General features: G+C 44.2%; 1 protein-coding gene across 3 annotated transcripts in view; it reads left to right on the top strand.

Annotated features, from left to right (window-relative positions):
* Positions 1–12,700, top strand: part of ATG13 (autophagy related 13) — a 33,636-nt gene extending 20,936 nt beyond the window's left edge. The window contains exons 10-18 of one of the 3 annotated variants that reach the window (XM_018562130.1): positions 1,182–1,272; positions 1,581–1,679; positions 3,886–3,996; positions 4,702–4,829; positions 4,916–5,036; positions 7,657–7,734; positions 8,980–9,087; positions 10,142–10,267; positions 12,137–12,700. In XM_018562130.1, the coding sequence (XP_018417632.1) occupies positions 1,182–1,272; positions 1,581–1,679; positions 3,886–3,996; positions 4,702–4,829; positions 4,916–5,036; positions 7,657–7,734; positions 8,980–9,087; positions 10,142–10,267; positions 12,137–12,214 (940 nt within the window). In that variant the 3' untranslated portion in view covers positions 12,215–12,700. The remainder of the gene's footprint in view (positions 1–1,181; positions 1,273–1,580; positions 1,680–3,885; positions 3,997–4,701; positions 4,830–4,915; positions 5,037–7,656; positions 7,735–8,979; positions 9,088–10,141; positions 10,268–12,136) is intronic. The other 2 variants (XM_018562131.1, XM_018562133.1) reach the window with 2 other exon arrangements.
* The last annotated feature ends 813 nt before the right edge of the window (positions 12,701–13,513 follow it).

The raw sequence follows: 13,513 nt of genomic DNA, 5'->3' as shown, positions 1-13,513 counted from the left end.
TGAAGCAGGAAAATAATTTTTACTTGCCTTATCCCTCAATCCTGCAGGCTTCCTCCCAGCTGCACAACCAGTCCCAAAACACTTTTCTGTTCTCTCCAGACAAAAACAAGCATTTAACCCCTGCAGTATGGAGGGAGTCACACTGCTAGTGTCAGTCATTTTTTTTACCCAGAGTTCAGCTTTAAGCTTCAGAATTTATTTAGAAGGCGTTGGATCCAACCTAAACAAAATGTCAGTTTTCAGTCTGTCCATCTCTAATATGGGTTGTAACATTACCCTGGTATCATGTTTGAAATGTTACAAACACTTTAGTGGATTAAAACTGATTTATCACAATGACAGGAGGCAGCAGCACATCCAGTGTCCAAATGGCCTCTCTTATAACGTGTTTTGCAAGAATCTTGATAAGCGTTAAAGAGCCATTCAAATCAACAAGTGTAATCAATCAATGAATTGTTAGACAGCCAGTGAACCTTGCTACTGTGCTAAAGTCAGAACGGCCGGGCAGTTTACTTTAAATGCCACTCCCGCTTTGGTTCTGAACTGCGAGGAAGCACTGCAGCTACTGGTCACATAATTCAGTGCCATGCATCTTCCAGTTTTTCTGTTTGGGGAATACAAGGGCTGGTCTAGATGGGAAAATGCAGCATACTTTAGGGTGCATTCAGCTTGCATTTGAGATAAGATTGATATCTGTCGGCGTACCTTCACAGGTGATTCTTACTTGCAGTCGACCTTCTAAGCTGCATTAATTTGATTTTGCATACTCGCTAACTTGAGTGTACTGTATATGTAGAAAAGCAGTTGTGACATGAACGGACGCTAATGTACACAGGCCCTAAAAAGCCTATGGGTGGGTTTGAGAACACTCAGTCTACTTTTTGACATGAGTCTGTAGCAGGTGTTCCCAGAACACCACCAGCAAGGTGAGGCGGGTTGGCCTGGTGCACTACAGCTATACCTGATTTGAAATACACAAGTCTCAGACAAGTAGACTCCTGAAGCTATATGTGTTTTAAGGCTTAATGTTCAATTCTTGATTGTCCTTTTAACATGTGACAGCTGTATATAATTTTATAATGACACATTTTCCATTTCTTTTACTAGTTACAGGTTTTTGCTTTTAACCAATCCAGATGTATTTCTTTGTGCATTTTTTTTATTGTAATATTTGCTAACAGGGGGTCTGAGGAGCAGGGCACTGTATACCCGGCTGTGGAAGATTCCCAGGATGTCTGCACCACGTCTTTTTCTACGTCCCCCCCATCGCAGGTGAGCCTATCACTTCCTGCGAGGTGCAGCATAAACCATCTTGTACCGTTTGGTGCCTCCCTAATGCAAATTTACACAACGTTCAGTGAAGCAGAGATCCATGTTTGAGCTTTTGCTCTGACTGTAGACCTGCTGTGTGAAGCTTGTGTCTGGCGATGGACCGGGAGAGTGTAGAAGTAAGGTTATCGCTTTTCACATGGGAGGTTTATTACTAGCTGCTTTAGATGAAGTTAGTCCTGTACCTGCACTTATATCTTTCTTTTCTGCTGTCTCTTTGTTTCTCTCTGTCTGTGGCTTGCTGTGTGTAGTGTGTGTTTACTTTCAGCAAGGCACAGGGTCAGACAGCTAATACTGTCGTGACTGACTCTCACAGGGTCCTGACAATGGGACTGGCCTTCCCACACCAAGTGAGTTCAACAGTGGCATGTACAGTGTGTGGGTGTGTGAGGATAACCTCCTTAAAGCAACTCTGTCCTTAAAACCTAAACTAGAGTGCTTCCAGGAAGAAAAATGTAGATACAACCCTCTCCTCCTGCCCTCCTGCTGCGGTAGTAAGGAGAGATCGCCCGTTGTAGAACCTTCAGAAATTGACACTTTTGGCAGTGTTGGATTCCTAGCACCCTCCCCTGCGCTCAGTGGTTTCATCCGATGGCCCCTACATCACTACTGTATCTTGTACTGGTGTAGGCGGGAGCAGCGGGAAGAACCACAAAGTGCAGCAGGGGATTAGGAAACCTGCATTTCTGAAGACATATATTAGTGGGCAATTTCTCCTTAATACTGCAGCAATCGGCACTGAAGGCAGCTGGAGAAGCAAGTATCTGTTTTTCTTGGCAGGGAGCTCTTTAGTTTATGTTTTAGCTTCAGTGACAGAGACACTTTAAGCAAAGTATTTGTTCCTGTACATATAGACACATGCATTTCAAAATACCCCAAGTAGTTGTTTTTTCTACTTTAAAAAATCCTATTTCTTACCTGCATCCCAGTGTTTGAATGCATTTCTTCCCTGAAGGGCAGTCTTATAATCCTTTCCCGGACTACATTTCCCGGTGAACCCCATTCTAGTTGCATCATGAAGCTGCATCTGATTGCTTGTTTTTGAGCATGCTCAACCTGTTAGTTGTGGATTCCCATTAACTGTAAGGGTGTCTTATTATTTCTTTTCCTCGGCAATAGATTGTCACCCAGTGTGGAGGTGCAGCACTATAATATAAAATAGCATAATCATATACATGAATATCTACAGCTTTTTTTTTTTTTCTCCCTTCTTTCTGACATCTGAAACCAACATCCTTTATACACTTATTCTTTAGCAGGTTTGGGTTCTCTCCATTAATATCTTGTCAATACTTTCTGATCCTTTCCAACTTACAACCATAGCCCAGGGCAAGATCTTTGTGAATGAGAGGCACTGATGTCTGGCACTGCCTTAGTAGCCATTCGGGGTCTTTACTCTACAGAGATCCTGCCCCATACCATGACTGTAACCAAGAAGGGACGAGGAAGCATCAGAGGGCTGTTAATCGAAGAAGCCTAAGCCCACTTGGGTCTAATTATTTCAAACCTGTTGATTTTGGGTGGTGGGGGAGCATGAGTTGTAGTTAACCTGAACCTATTAGCTAGACGTCGTTAGGATGGCCAGGTACCGTTTTGTGGGGTTTGGTTCTCTTAGAGTGGACACCACAAAATGCGCACCACGTAAGCCAGAAAATATTCTCTAAACTCGCTAAGATAAAGGTCGCTTCCACGTCTCCAAGACTTAAACCCCACCAAGTAACATGCTTCTGTCCAATGATAGTGCCTCAACAGCCCATAAGGGCATTCTCATTGGACAGTTCATTGAGATTACAGTTGGTGGGGCATAGTCCTAATGTCACTGAAGTCATGCCCCTAGTAAAAAAACAAAACAAATCGGTTTCAGAGAGAGTTTCTGGCAAGCAAGCAGAGGCACAGACCTCTTATATCTATGCCCTGCTGTTTGGCTAAACTTTTTTTATTGCAAACACTTACATTAATGGACAAGTTCACTTTGAACAACTCCACCCTAAACAATTCAGTACTGGTTGGAAGGTGTTTGGCCGTGTTTATGTATAATAATGTGTGACCTCTGGAGCTGTGACTTCAGTCAGAATCCTCTGAACACACTGCCAGTTGCAACATGGGATGCTGGGTATGTCACAGTGTTGGCAGTGGAGTGAGGGATCGTGGGAAGATCACATCATTGGCAGCGGAATGAGGGATCCTGGGAACATCACATAATTGGCAGCGTAGTGAGGGATCCTGGGGGCATCACAGTGTTGGCAGTGGAGTGAGGGATCCTGGAAATATCACAGCTGCAGACCCTGGGACATGGGGGCAGGTATACATTTTCACACCAGGCATACGAATCAGACGCTACCCAAAAACTAAATTTGATTTGATTGACGGTTTTGCGGTTTGGGCTTTTTATGGCTACTGCACAGTAACAGTGAGTTGTGGAGTCACGTGCAAACTCGCATTACTGGAATGAGCAGGGCACCTGGGAGGGTGTTAAGTGCTTATTAATCTTGGACAGAGTGCAGTTGTTCCATTTCTTTATTTCTTCCTTCCTCCTTTCTCTGTCTCACTGTCTAGCTGTACAGCTCTCGCCTTTCCTATCAGCCGACTGTCCTTGGAGCAGGATCCTCCGAGCCGTGCTACCAAGTGGCCTTGGCTGCTGGAGTGAGCGCTACCCTTCCACACCAGGTAGTCCTCTGCGAATGAGAGTGGCAGAATGCATGCATGGGGCGTGTGACTGAGCATCTCCACCCCTTCTCATGTATTAGCTTGGATGTAAGGGGCTTTTTTCCTTCTGTATTGAGTATTAAATCCTTCTCTTCTTTTTTTCATTGCTTTTTAAACCCTTTTTTTTTTTTTTTGCTAATTGCTTTATCACTAGTCATTACAAAAACGTAGATGGACCAGTAAGATTTATGCATTGAACAGGAACATTGTCATGCATCAGCGCGCATTTTATTTCTGCTTTGACATTGCATGGTGACACGTTTCCCATGTGGTTTTTTTAAATTTAGCATATGGAGTGGATAGACTTAACAACCATTGACCAGCGTTTGTTCATACCTTTTGCCACAGGTATTAACAAACCACCTTATCACAGGTTGCATGCGCTTTGATACGTTGCCATTGACTTCTTTAGCAAATGCACTAATATGCAGAAAAGAAAAGAGACATCATGGTTTTCAAACCACACACACACTGCGGTGCTGAGATGGAAACAGACACTATTTTTATTATGGGGAAGTGTGTTTTAGCAGGTTGCAATGTGTGCATTGAAATGTAACCGTGTAAATGGGCTCTGAAGAAAGCCTTTAGTGATGATCACAAGTATTCAAGCTAGGAAGGGTTCGGATATAATTACAGTGGACTTCTAACTCTGGCTTCTCCCTGTAGATGATGGTACCAGGGAAAGAGGGTGGATTGCCCAACATCACTGCCCAGCCTGCCCATGGTACTCAAGCTGAACATGACCGGGTTCTCCTGACCTCACCACCTAATGTAACCGGCACCACTTCCAGCAGGTACATTTTCACCCCACAGGTTAATGTAAGGGGGTAAATTCGCCATTTTCTTATTGCTTCTGCTCATTACGGCCTTTCCTCCACAGCGAGGAAGCTGACACCCCGTCAGGCAGCAACACTGGGGGCCGAAGCAGCTCACCAAACAAGCCCCCTCACGTCCTCTTCACCCGCAAAGTTGGGGCCTTCGTGGACAAGCCCTCCCCTCAGGTGAATAAAGTTGTATGTCCTGTGTCACTGTGAACTGTTAAAGGAGATCTAAATTGTGTCAATCCAGTATAAGCTCACTTCCATCTCCTTCCATGTTGTGAGCGCTGGCTATCTGCTGGACATCTTTCAACAACTTCCTGAATTCCCTGCATGCTTTGTAGCTTCTCCTTCTATTTTTTTTTTTGTTGTCTACTATTAATTTTTAAGGACTGCATATCCCATAGTACCTTGCTACCTACAAGCAGTGATGTCACATGGTATCCTTGTATCCTAATTTCAGCCTAAGTTGCCATTAAAGGGAGAGTGAAATGCATTAATTCCCTTTGTTAGAACCAATGTGTGACACATATCTGCTCCATGAATCCAGAAATGAGTGATCATAAACTGCTGATTGCTCAGTTCACGATCTTCTCCCTGCAGAAATCCCAGCAGGGATCCCCCTCCATTCCTTCATCGGGAGGACAGACGGGGGAGGGGGCAACCACAGCTGTCTTTGCCCCTAGGGAGGCAGAGCTAGCGGTCAATCGGGCAGTGGGGTGAATCATGACGTTTCCGGCTTCAGCGCGGCTCTGCGTTGTCGGCATATAGTGGGCAATAGCCCACCATATGCTGAGTTTTGAATCACAGGAAAACATTAGAAAATAGCCTAATGTGACCATAGTTCTCTTTTAAGCCCCAGCCCTCTTCTGGTGCTAAGCCTCCTATCCCCATCATCATCAGCTGTTAGATGCCCAGAGTCTCTTCTGGCCACGGAAGCTCTGCCATTGCACTGATGAATGGTAAGGGGGTATTGTCCTGGCTGTGCGGATCTCGTCTCTATCCCAGGAACAGGGACCCCTCACTGTCAGATGTTAAAGCCTTTATTTTATCACATGTGTCGGAACAATTTAAAAGAGGAAATTGTTCTGGTTCATTACAGCTAATACATAAGGTTATAAGGCAGGCAAATTAACATTCATTAGGTACATCCTTTGATGGGCAGTTACAAAGATGAATTGAAGAATAAAACAGACTTATTTAGTCCAGAAAGGGCAATCTTGGAAGCCATTTTTTTTTTGTGACTCAAATAATTTTTTTTTTACTAATTGCTTTATCACTAGTCATTACAAAAACGTAGATGGACCAGTAAGATTTATGCATTGAACAGGAACATTGTCATGCATCAGCGCGCATTTTATTTCTGCTTTGACATTGCATGGTGACACGTTTCCCATGTGTTTTTTTTAAATTTAGCATATGGAGTGGATAGACTTAACAACCATTGACCAGCGTTTGTTCATACCTTTTGCCACAGGTATTAACAAACCACCTTATCACAGGTTGCATGCGCTTTGATACGTTGCCATTGACTTCTTTAGCAAATGCACTAATATGCAGAAAAGAAAAGAGACATCATGGTTTTCAAACAAAGATGAATTGAAGAATAAAACAGACATATTTAGTCCAGAAAGGGCAATCTTGGAAGCCATTTTTTTTTTGTGACTCAAATAATTGTTGTTCCCGGGCATATGATCACTGCAGCAACCTGTAGGTCTTTATATCTAGCCCTGCCCTCCAAGTCATTTTTGTGTGAAAAATGGGTACTTGCTCCATAGAATGCAAAGGCCGTGGTTCTGGGTATGTGTGCTGAGACCATATATGTGTTTTTTTATCATATGGCCATATTTTTGCATATGCTTTAAAACATTAAATTATAGCTGTAGCCCGCCAAGTAATCCCAATTGTTTTGGGAAAAAGGCTGCTTACTCCCCCACTATCTCTTTGGGTCAGTCATGTCAATGACATTATGCAGATGGAAGAACTTCTTGCCTCCGATACAGATACCCTTGCCAAATTTACAACTCAGTGGGGGGCTGTGGCTACATTTTTCGACCTCTACAGAGATCCGTACGTTCTTGTAATTTGCTTTGCTTTACATTCCCATTACCTGCTAAGCCTGGTTACCTAGATGCTACAACTCCCAGGTGGATCTCAGTGTCATGCTGGTACCCTCCCAGGGTTCCCTTTTCCCTGTCTTCCCTCTTTCTCCCTCTGCTCCTGTACTTGTCTAGTCTTTTTTTCCTCCTGATTCTTAGGCTTGAACTTTCCTTTTTCCTAATTCTGTATAAACATCTATTTAGATCAGTTCTTGTAATTCATACATGCAGTGAATATATTTTTCTTTTTATTTGGTCATCCAGGAACCGCCTTACATATTCCTTGAAGTACAATCGTTGCCTCAAGGATGGTCACATGTGCTGTCCTTGTCGTGTACACTTTATTATATTCTTCTAGGATCTTTTATTGAGCGCACTGTTTGTTTACTGCCACATTATTCACCGTGCATGCTTCCGCTCATTGTCACTGGACCACTGCCTTATGATTTTGTCTACATGCTGTTTCTATTCTTTGTCAACTTCAATAGAACTGATTCAACTCTAAAACATTCCATTTATCCATTAGTAGGTGGTAAGAGTAGAATTCCTATGTCTCCTAAGAAAAGAAAACTGGTAGATACTGAAACTATGATTAACGTACAAACTGTCACATCTTCAAAGCATACTTGTGGAGGGTTTCAATCTTGCCAGTAGTAAAGTGGTTAATGTTGGATGACCCAAGACAGCTTTGTTTCTGTTCACAGGTCACCTATGCCAGCAATGATATTCCTTTCGCTGTGTTTGCACCCAAGCTTGCTGACCTTGAGGAGAATGACACCATGGTAGGTTCCTTTTGCCTAGACCACACAGATAGAACGGACCTTGCAGTACAATGCAAGGTCCACTTATAATGTCCATGTCCTCTCCCTCCGTGAAAATCACTTGCCTTTAGTAGTTTAAAAGTGTACCAAGGGTGTCACTCCCTGAGATTACTGAGGAATGTGGATCAGCCCAGATCTCATGAGACAGTCCGGTCCATTGCAAGAGCATCTTCTTGCAAGATTTTGGCTGCTCTGCACTCCCCGGGATCTTGCTGGGGGTAGTTTCAAATTGTATCTAGGGGTGACATCACTTCCTTACTGGCAAAATTAACAGGGAATGTAGATCAGCCCAAATCTCTTATGACACTCCAGTCCATTGCAAGATTTTGGCTGTCCTGCATTCCCCATGGATCTTGCTTGGAGGAATTTGACATCACCCTTGCCTAGGTACCTCAGGTGGACATTATAAGCAGACCATGCAATTTACTTCAAGCTTTCAGGGCCTACCCTTCTTCCTACGTCTTGGCTATAAACAGGCCCTGAGCTTCAGATCAATTTGAGGTTAAGCCCCAACCCTCTCTTGACGCTCTCTTGTCATTCAGATGCCAAAGTCTCTACTGACCATTGAATCTCTGCCATTGGGCTTTGAATGGTAGGGGGTATGACGACTGATTTGGGCAATCGAGGTACTGTGTACAGCATGAGGCTGTATGTTGCTACAAGTGCACGAATATGGCTGCCATCACCTTATGTATTTACCTGGACACAAATCAAAAACACTAGTAAAAGGCTGACCTGACAAGTCCTTGACCTATCAGCTGGTGTGACATGAGACCACTGAGAATAGAAATGTCAAAGGTAAAAAATGAACATTCCATGTACAGAACTGAGGTGCGCGCCAAGATTCCGTCATTACACTTACAGCGATACTGCATCAACCTGCTTCAAGTTCTTACTTGGGCTGATTCATGAAAACAAGCCCAAAGATGGAGTTGTTGCCCAACTCAACCAATCAGAACTTTTTCATAGAATGAAAGGTGAAAACTGATTGGTTGCTGTTCATCAAAACAATTTTGCGCTCATTTTCTTCTTCCCAATTTTAATAACGAAGTCACAATGACTTAAAGGACTTCAAAGAACAGTGTACTTCATTTATCTCTCCCATTAAAAAGCTCTCTAGGGAGAAAGCGAGTGGAAATGGGACCCGGGGCTCACACAAACCCTGACAGTATCAGTATTTCACATATCCTGCCTTTTGCTTTGTAGCTGGTCTGTCCCGACAGTCCCGAGGAGGTGTCGCCAGATGCTGGGAGCTTGCAGAGTTCCTGTTCCAGTAGTGAGGTGCCTCAGGACGACTTTGTGATGGTGGATTTTGTAAGTGCTCCTAATAAAAAAGTGCTTTCTGTGTTTGCAGATGATGCTGAAAATGGGAGGGTAATAGAAACAGGCGTAGACAGTATAACATTGCAGGAGGACCTGGATAAAATAGGGGAGTGGGCGTCTATTTGGTAGATGAGGTTTAATGTTGATAAATGTAAAGTAATGCATTCTGGGGTTAAAAACAGGCAAGCGGAATTCACATTAATGGGGACTCCACTAGGGAAGGCAGAAAAGCGAAAAAGATTTGGGGGTCATAGTAGACCACAGATTGAGCAATAGCTTGCAATGCCAGGCTGCAGCAAACAAAGCGAGCAGACTTCTGTCTTGTATTAAAAAGGGAATGTACTGTAGAGACAAAGCAATAAGTCTGCCACTTTATAGATCGCTGGTTCGGTCTCATCTTGAATATGCGGTTCAGTTTTGGTCACCAATCCACAGGGGCTGGAGGACCAAAGCTATGAGACCAGGTTACTAAATTTAAACTTGTTCACGCTGGAAGTGAGGAGATTAAAAGAGGACATGATTTTAATGTACAAAATGTTTAGTGACGATGGCAACATCGGCAATACGTTTTTTACAGTAAACTCCGTAACAAGGACTAGAGGCCACCACCTAGAACTGGTGGAGAAAAGATTTAACAACAAAGGGCATAGGGGCTTCTTTTCAGTCAGAGCGGTTACATTTTGGAACTCTCTGCCACAAGCAGTGGTATCAGCAGAAAATATTGATCCATTCAAAAATCAATTGGATACCTTCCTCAGGGACCATAACATGCAGGGGTACAGGTACCCTTAAATCCTAAGACCACACAGGGACTCCTATACACACATGCACGCACTATACACACAGTTACACCTAAAGGTTGAACTCGATGGACCTGTGTCTTTATTCAACCTCAAACTTTGTAACTAACATGGCTGATTGACCAAATGTGGTCAGAGTACCCCAACACCTGCTGAACTGCATGGTGTCCGTATATTGGCTTGTGTGGGTAATATCGATAATCTGGATCCCTTTTTGCTACTGGTTCTCTTTTTTTCTTTCACAGCGACCAGCCTTCTCTAAAGATGATCTTCCCATGGATGTCGGGACTTTCTACAGGGAGTTTCAAAACCCGCCTCAGCTGAGTAGCCTCTCCATAGACATCGCCGTGCAGTCAATGGCAGAAGATCTGGTGAGGACAGAGACACTTATTATACAAGCCACCTCTGATCATACTGCTCAGTGGTGGATCTACCGCCTAAAGCTGTTCATGGGACTGATACGTGAGCGGGAAGTTCAAGAGGAAAAGTTCATTCGCCATAGAATCCCCTGTTAGCCTGGTCAGGCAGCATTGTAGCATTGATGGCAGTAATGTCACTGCTGGATATGAGTATAAAGCAAGTGAAGACTCCACAAGGGATCGGTAATAGATGGGCAGCTTGTTCAGTAGAGCTGCTTCCTCTGCTGGGGATTCTGGTGGGAAAGGAGGTGTATACATTTGTCATCAGGTTAGGTCTGTCTGCTGGTGGAGTGGAAGTTCTACTCTTCACAGCCTTTTTCATTGGTTTTTTTAACATCATTTTATTGTGAAAAGTTCATAAGGTAAAGTTTTGATGAAGCGCACATGCTGTCCAAGAACGAGAAGCCATGATTTACTAACAGCTGATTTCCAAATCCACTGGTAGATACACAGTTAAAACATATAGTTGCTAACTGTTGTACCTGCCAAAGGGTCTTGTGATCCAGACACCCCTGCTAGAAAGCACAGCTAGATCCTGGATCTCCCGAAACAATAGACCGCTGTACTCTTGCACGGTTGTACAGGTTCCTATGCTGTATGGAAATTGCTTACTCATATTTCACTGTATACTGTGATTTTCTCACTGTGTGCATTAGAAGCTGCAGCAAGTCAGATAGAGCCCGCCTCATTTCCTGCCTGGAGTATGTCCAGCATCATCTAGCACTTCCTGCCCCAACCTTACTGTCACTGGCTTGTCCCTTTCATTCAATGAATTTTAGTTCTTTCAAGGATTGAGGCTCAGCATCACATATGGGGGGATTACCTAGAATGATCTGCATGCAAATGCAGCTTGCCTAGGAATGCCCACTTCTCCAGACTAACATGTAAGCAGCAACACCTCCCAAGAGTCAGCCCACTGCTTGGATCAGGATTGAGGGCTCTCGAGTGTAGTACAGAGGCAGGATGCTGCAATGTTTTCTGGAAGCTATGTACTTCACCCTCCCACCAGCCATGATCTGCCTGCATTGCATAGAGATGTCAGTGGGTCTAATCTATGGTATGTAATGAAAACGGAAAGGTTTTATTAGCACGTTGATGAGGGGAGAAAGGAGGAACCAGAGAAGGCAAAACATAAGCAGAATGAACTTAAAAGAGAACTATGGGGTAAGTGTTTTCCCCGTAGTTCTCTTAAGGGTCACGGGAGGACATATACTAGCGTCGTCCCGTGACCCAAAGCTCAGTATATAGCGAGCTACAGCTCACGGTATACTGAGACTGCTGCAGCCGGGACGGATCCCGACATTACTGTCGAGATCCACCCAGCTGCGTGAGTGACAGCTGGCTCTGCCTATCTAGAGGCAGAGCCAGCTGTACCCGCCCCCTCCCCCGTCCGTTTCTTCAGTCAGCGCTGGAGGATCGGAGTGGGGAGGGGGGGAATCCCTGCGGGGAGTGGTGACTGACTCATGTCACTCACAGTATGTGTTCACTCACTTCCCGATCTATTGAGCCGACGTGTGACAATTTAATTTTCACACGTCGGCTCAAACTATGAGGTTGAGTGATTTTCACTCGCCTCATAGTTCTCCTTTTAAGTTTTAAGCAACACGTAACCGGTCCAGGACCTTCCTAGCCTCTGAGTGAATTAGAAGGATGGGGTCAGGGGAAGCTTTTATATAAGTGTAACTGCACCACATGTAATAAGTTTCTTGCAAAAGCCGGTACATGATTGGTTCTCTTTCAGCTGACAGAGAAGTTTGTTTCTTGAATAGGAAAGTCATGTTCCCTTCTGCCTACATTTTCACCCTCTGCTTTTCTCCACAGGATTCCTTGCCAGAGAAGTTGGCTATGCATGAAAAGAACATGGAGGAGTTTGATGCTTTTGTTGACTCTTTACAGTAAGATGAAGGACTCTGACCTTGGGAGGTGGTTCTGGATGATCTTCCATTGCCTGACCCCTCTGCTAAACTCAAACCCCTTCCTGTTGTGCCCTGTCCTGTAATTCATTAAGAAGCACTTTCCAGTCTTCTGCAGGGACATCCTTGCAGCACGGCTGCTGCATTTAAATCCTGAGCAGTGAAACGTAGCGTGCTTCTTACATCGGGCCCTGTATGCCGAAAGCTAAGACTCTTCCTAAGACACAGAAGCTTGGGCCTATGGTTGTACTGTTGGACATGGAGGCTAGATGAAAGCCAAGAGAAGGAGACTTGTAGGTAATACTAGCCATTGGCACCTCCTATATCTGTGCAGTCTGATCGCTGTAAATATGTCACAGACTGCCCCGCACCTTACATGTCCTATATGGACCCAGAGCATATGTACCATTCGCATTAGCACTACTTCTGCCCCCTCCTCCATGCATTTTCACCAGTTTCTTTCTCAGGTATACTATAAAAAAATGTTTCATTGTTTGTCCAATGTCCCCTGATACTCGCACAGTGTATCACAACCACACGTTGAATAACGCAACCTCCCTGTGCCCCCTCTGATATAGTTTCACTTTGTAACTGGGGCCCGACTTTGTAGCTCCTATTCCTCAACTGGAATTCCCCTGTCCACTGACTGAGAATGTCAGCAGGGCTTGGCCTGACATCGGTGTATTGCATTTTTGGGATTTCACGTACTCTCAGTAGGGCTTAGCCTGACATCAGAGGACATCAGTTAACAGTAACAAAGTGAAATGAAAGGGCCTAATTAGAATGGAGGATGGATACCGCCCTGCGCTCGGCACTTCGGTGTTTACTCCACAATGCGTCTGCATTTTACACGCCATTCATAAAATGCAGGCATGGAGCGGTGTGGAGCCTGCACTGTATATCAAAGTGTCCGTTGCATAATGATAGAAAGATCACTCTGTGATTGGAGGAGAGGACTTTGTGTGACCAAGCTTTCCTCCTGACAGCACTTCTTACAGTTATGGTAATGAATGGGGCTTTGCTAGCTTCGGTACTCCAAGCGGTAGACTCATTCCTACAGAGTAGCACCATACTGCTATTTATAATTGGCCCTTACAGAGGGGCACGGCGGGGGGTTTTCTGGATATTTAAGGTGAAAGAGGTTATATTTCTATTAAATTAATCTGCGCTGCGGTTCAATTGTTCCCTGTCAGCCGCTGTGCTATTTACCGTACAATGTCACCAAGAATCTCGTATGTATGTATATATAAATATATAGATATATCTATAGATCTATAGATATATA

This window comes from Nanorana parkeri, unplaced genomic scaffold, assembly GCF_000935625.1.
Source record: "Nanorana parkeri isolate BGI_ZX_2015 unplaced genomic scaffold, ASM93562v1 scaffold562, whole genome shotgun sequence".
NCBI lineage: Eukaryota > Metazoa > Chordata > Amphibia > Anura > Dicroglossidae > Nanorana > Nanorana parkeri.
Note: the sequence above shows the minus strand (reverse complement) of the source record. Positions and strands in the feature narration are given on the sequence as shown.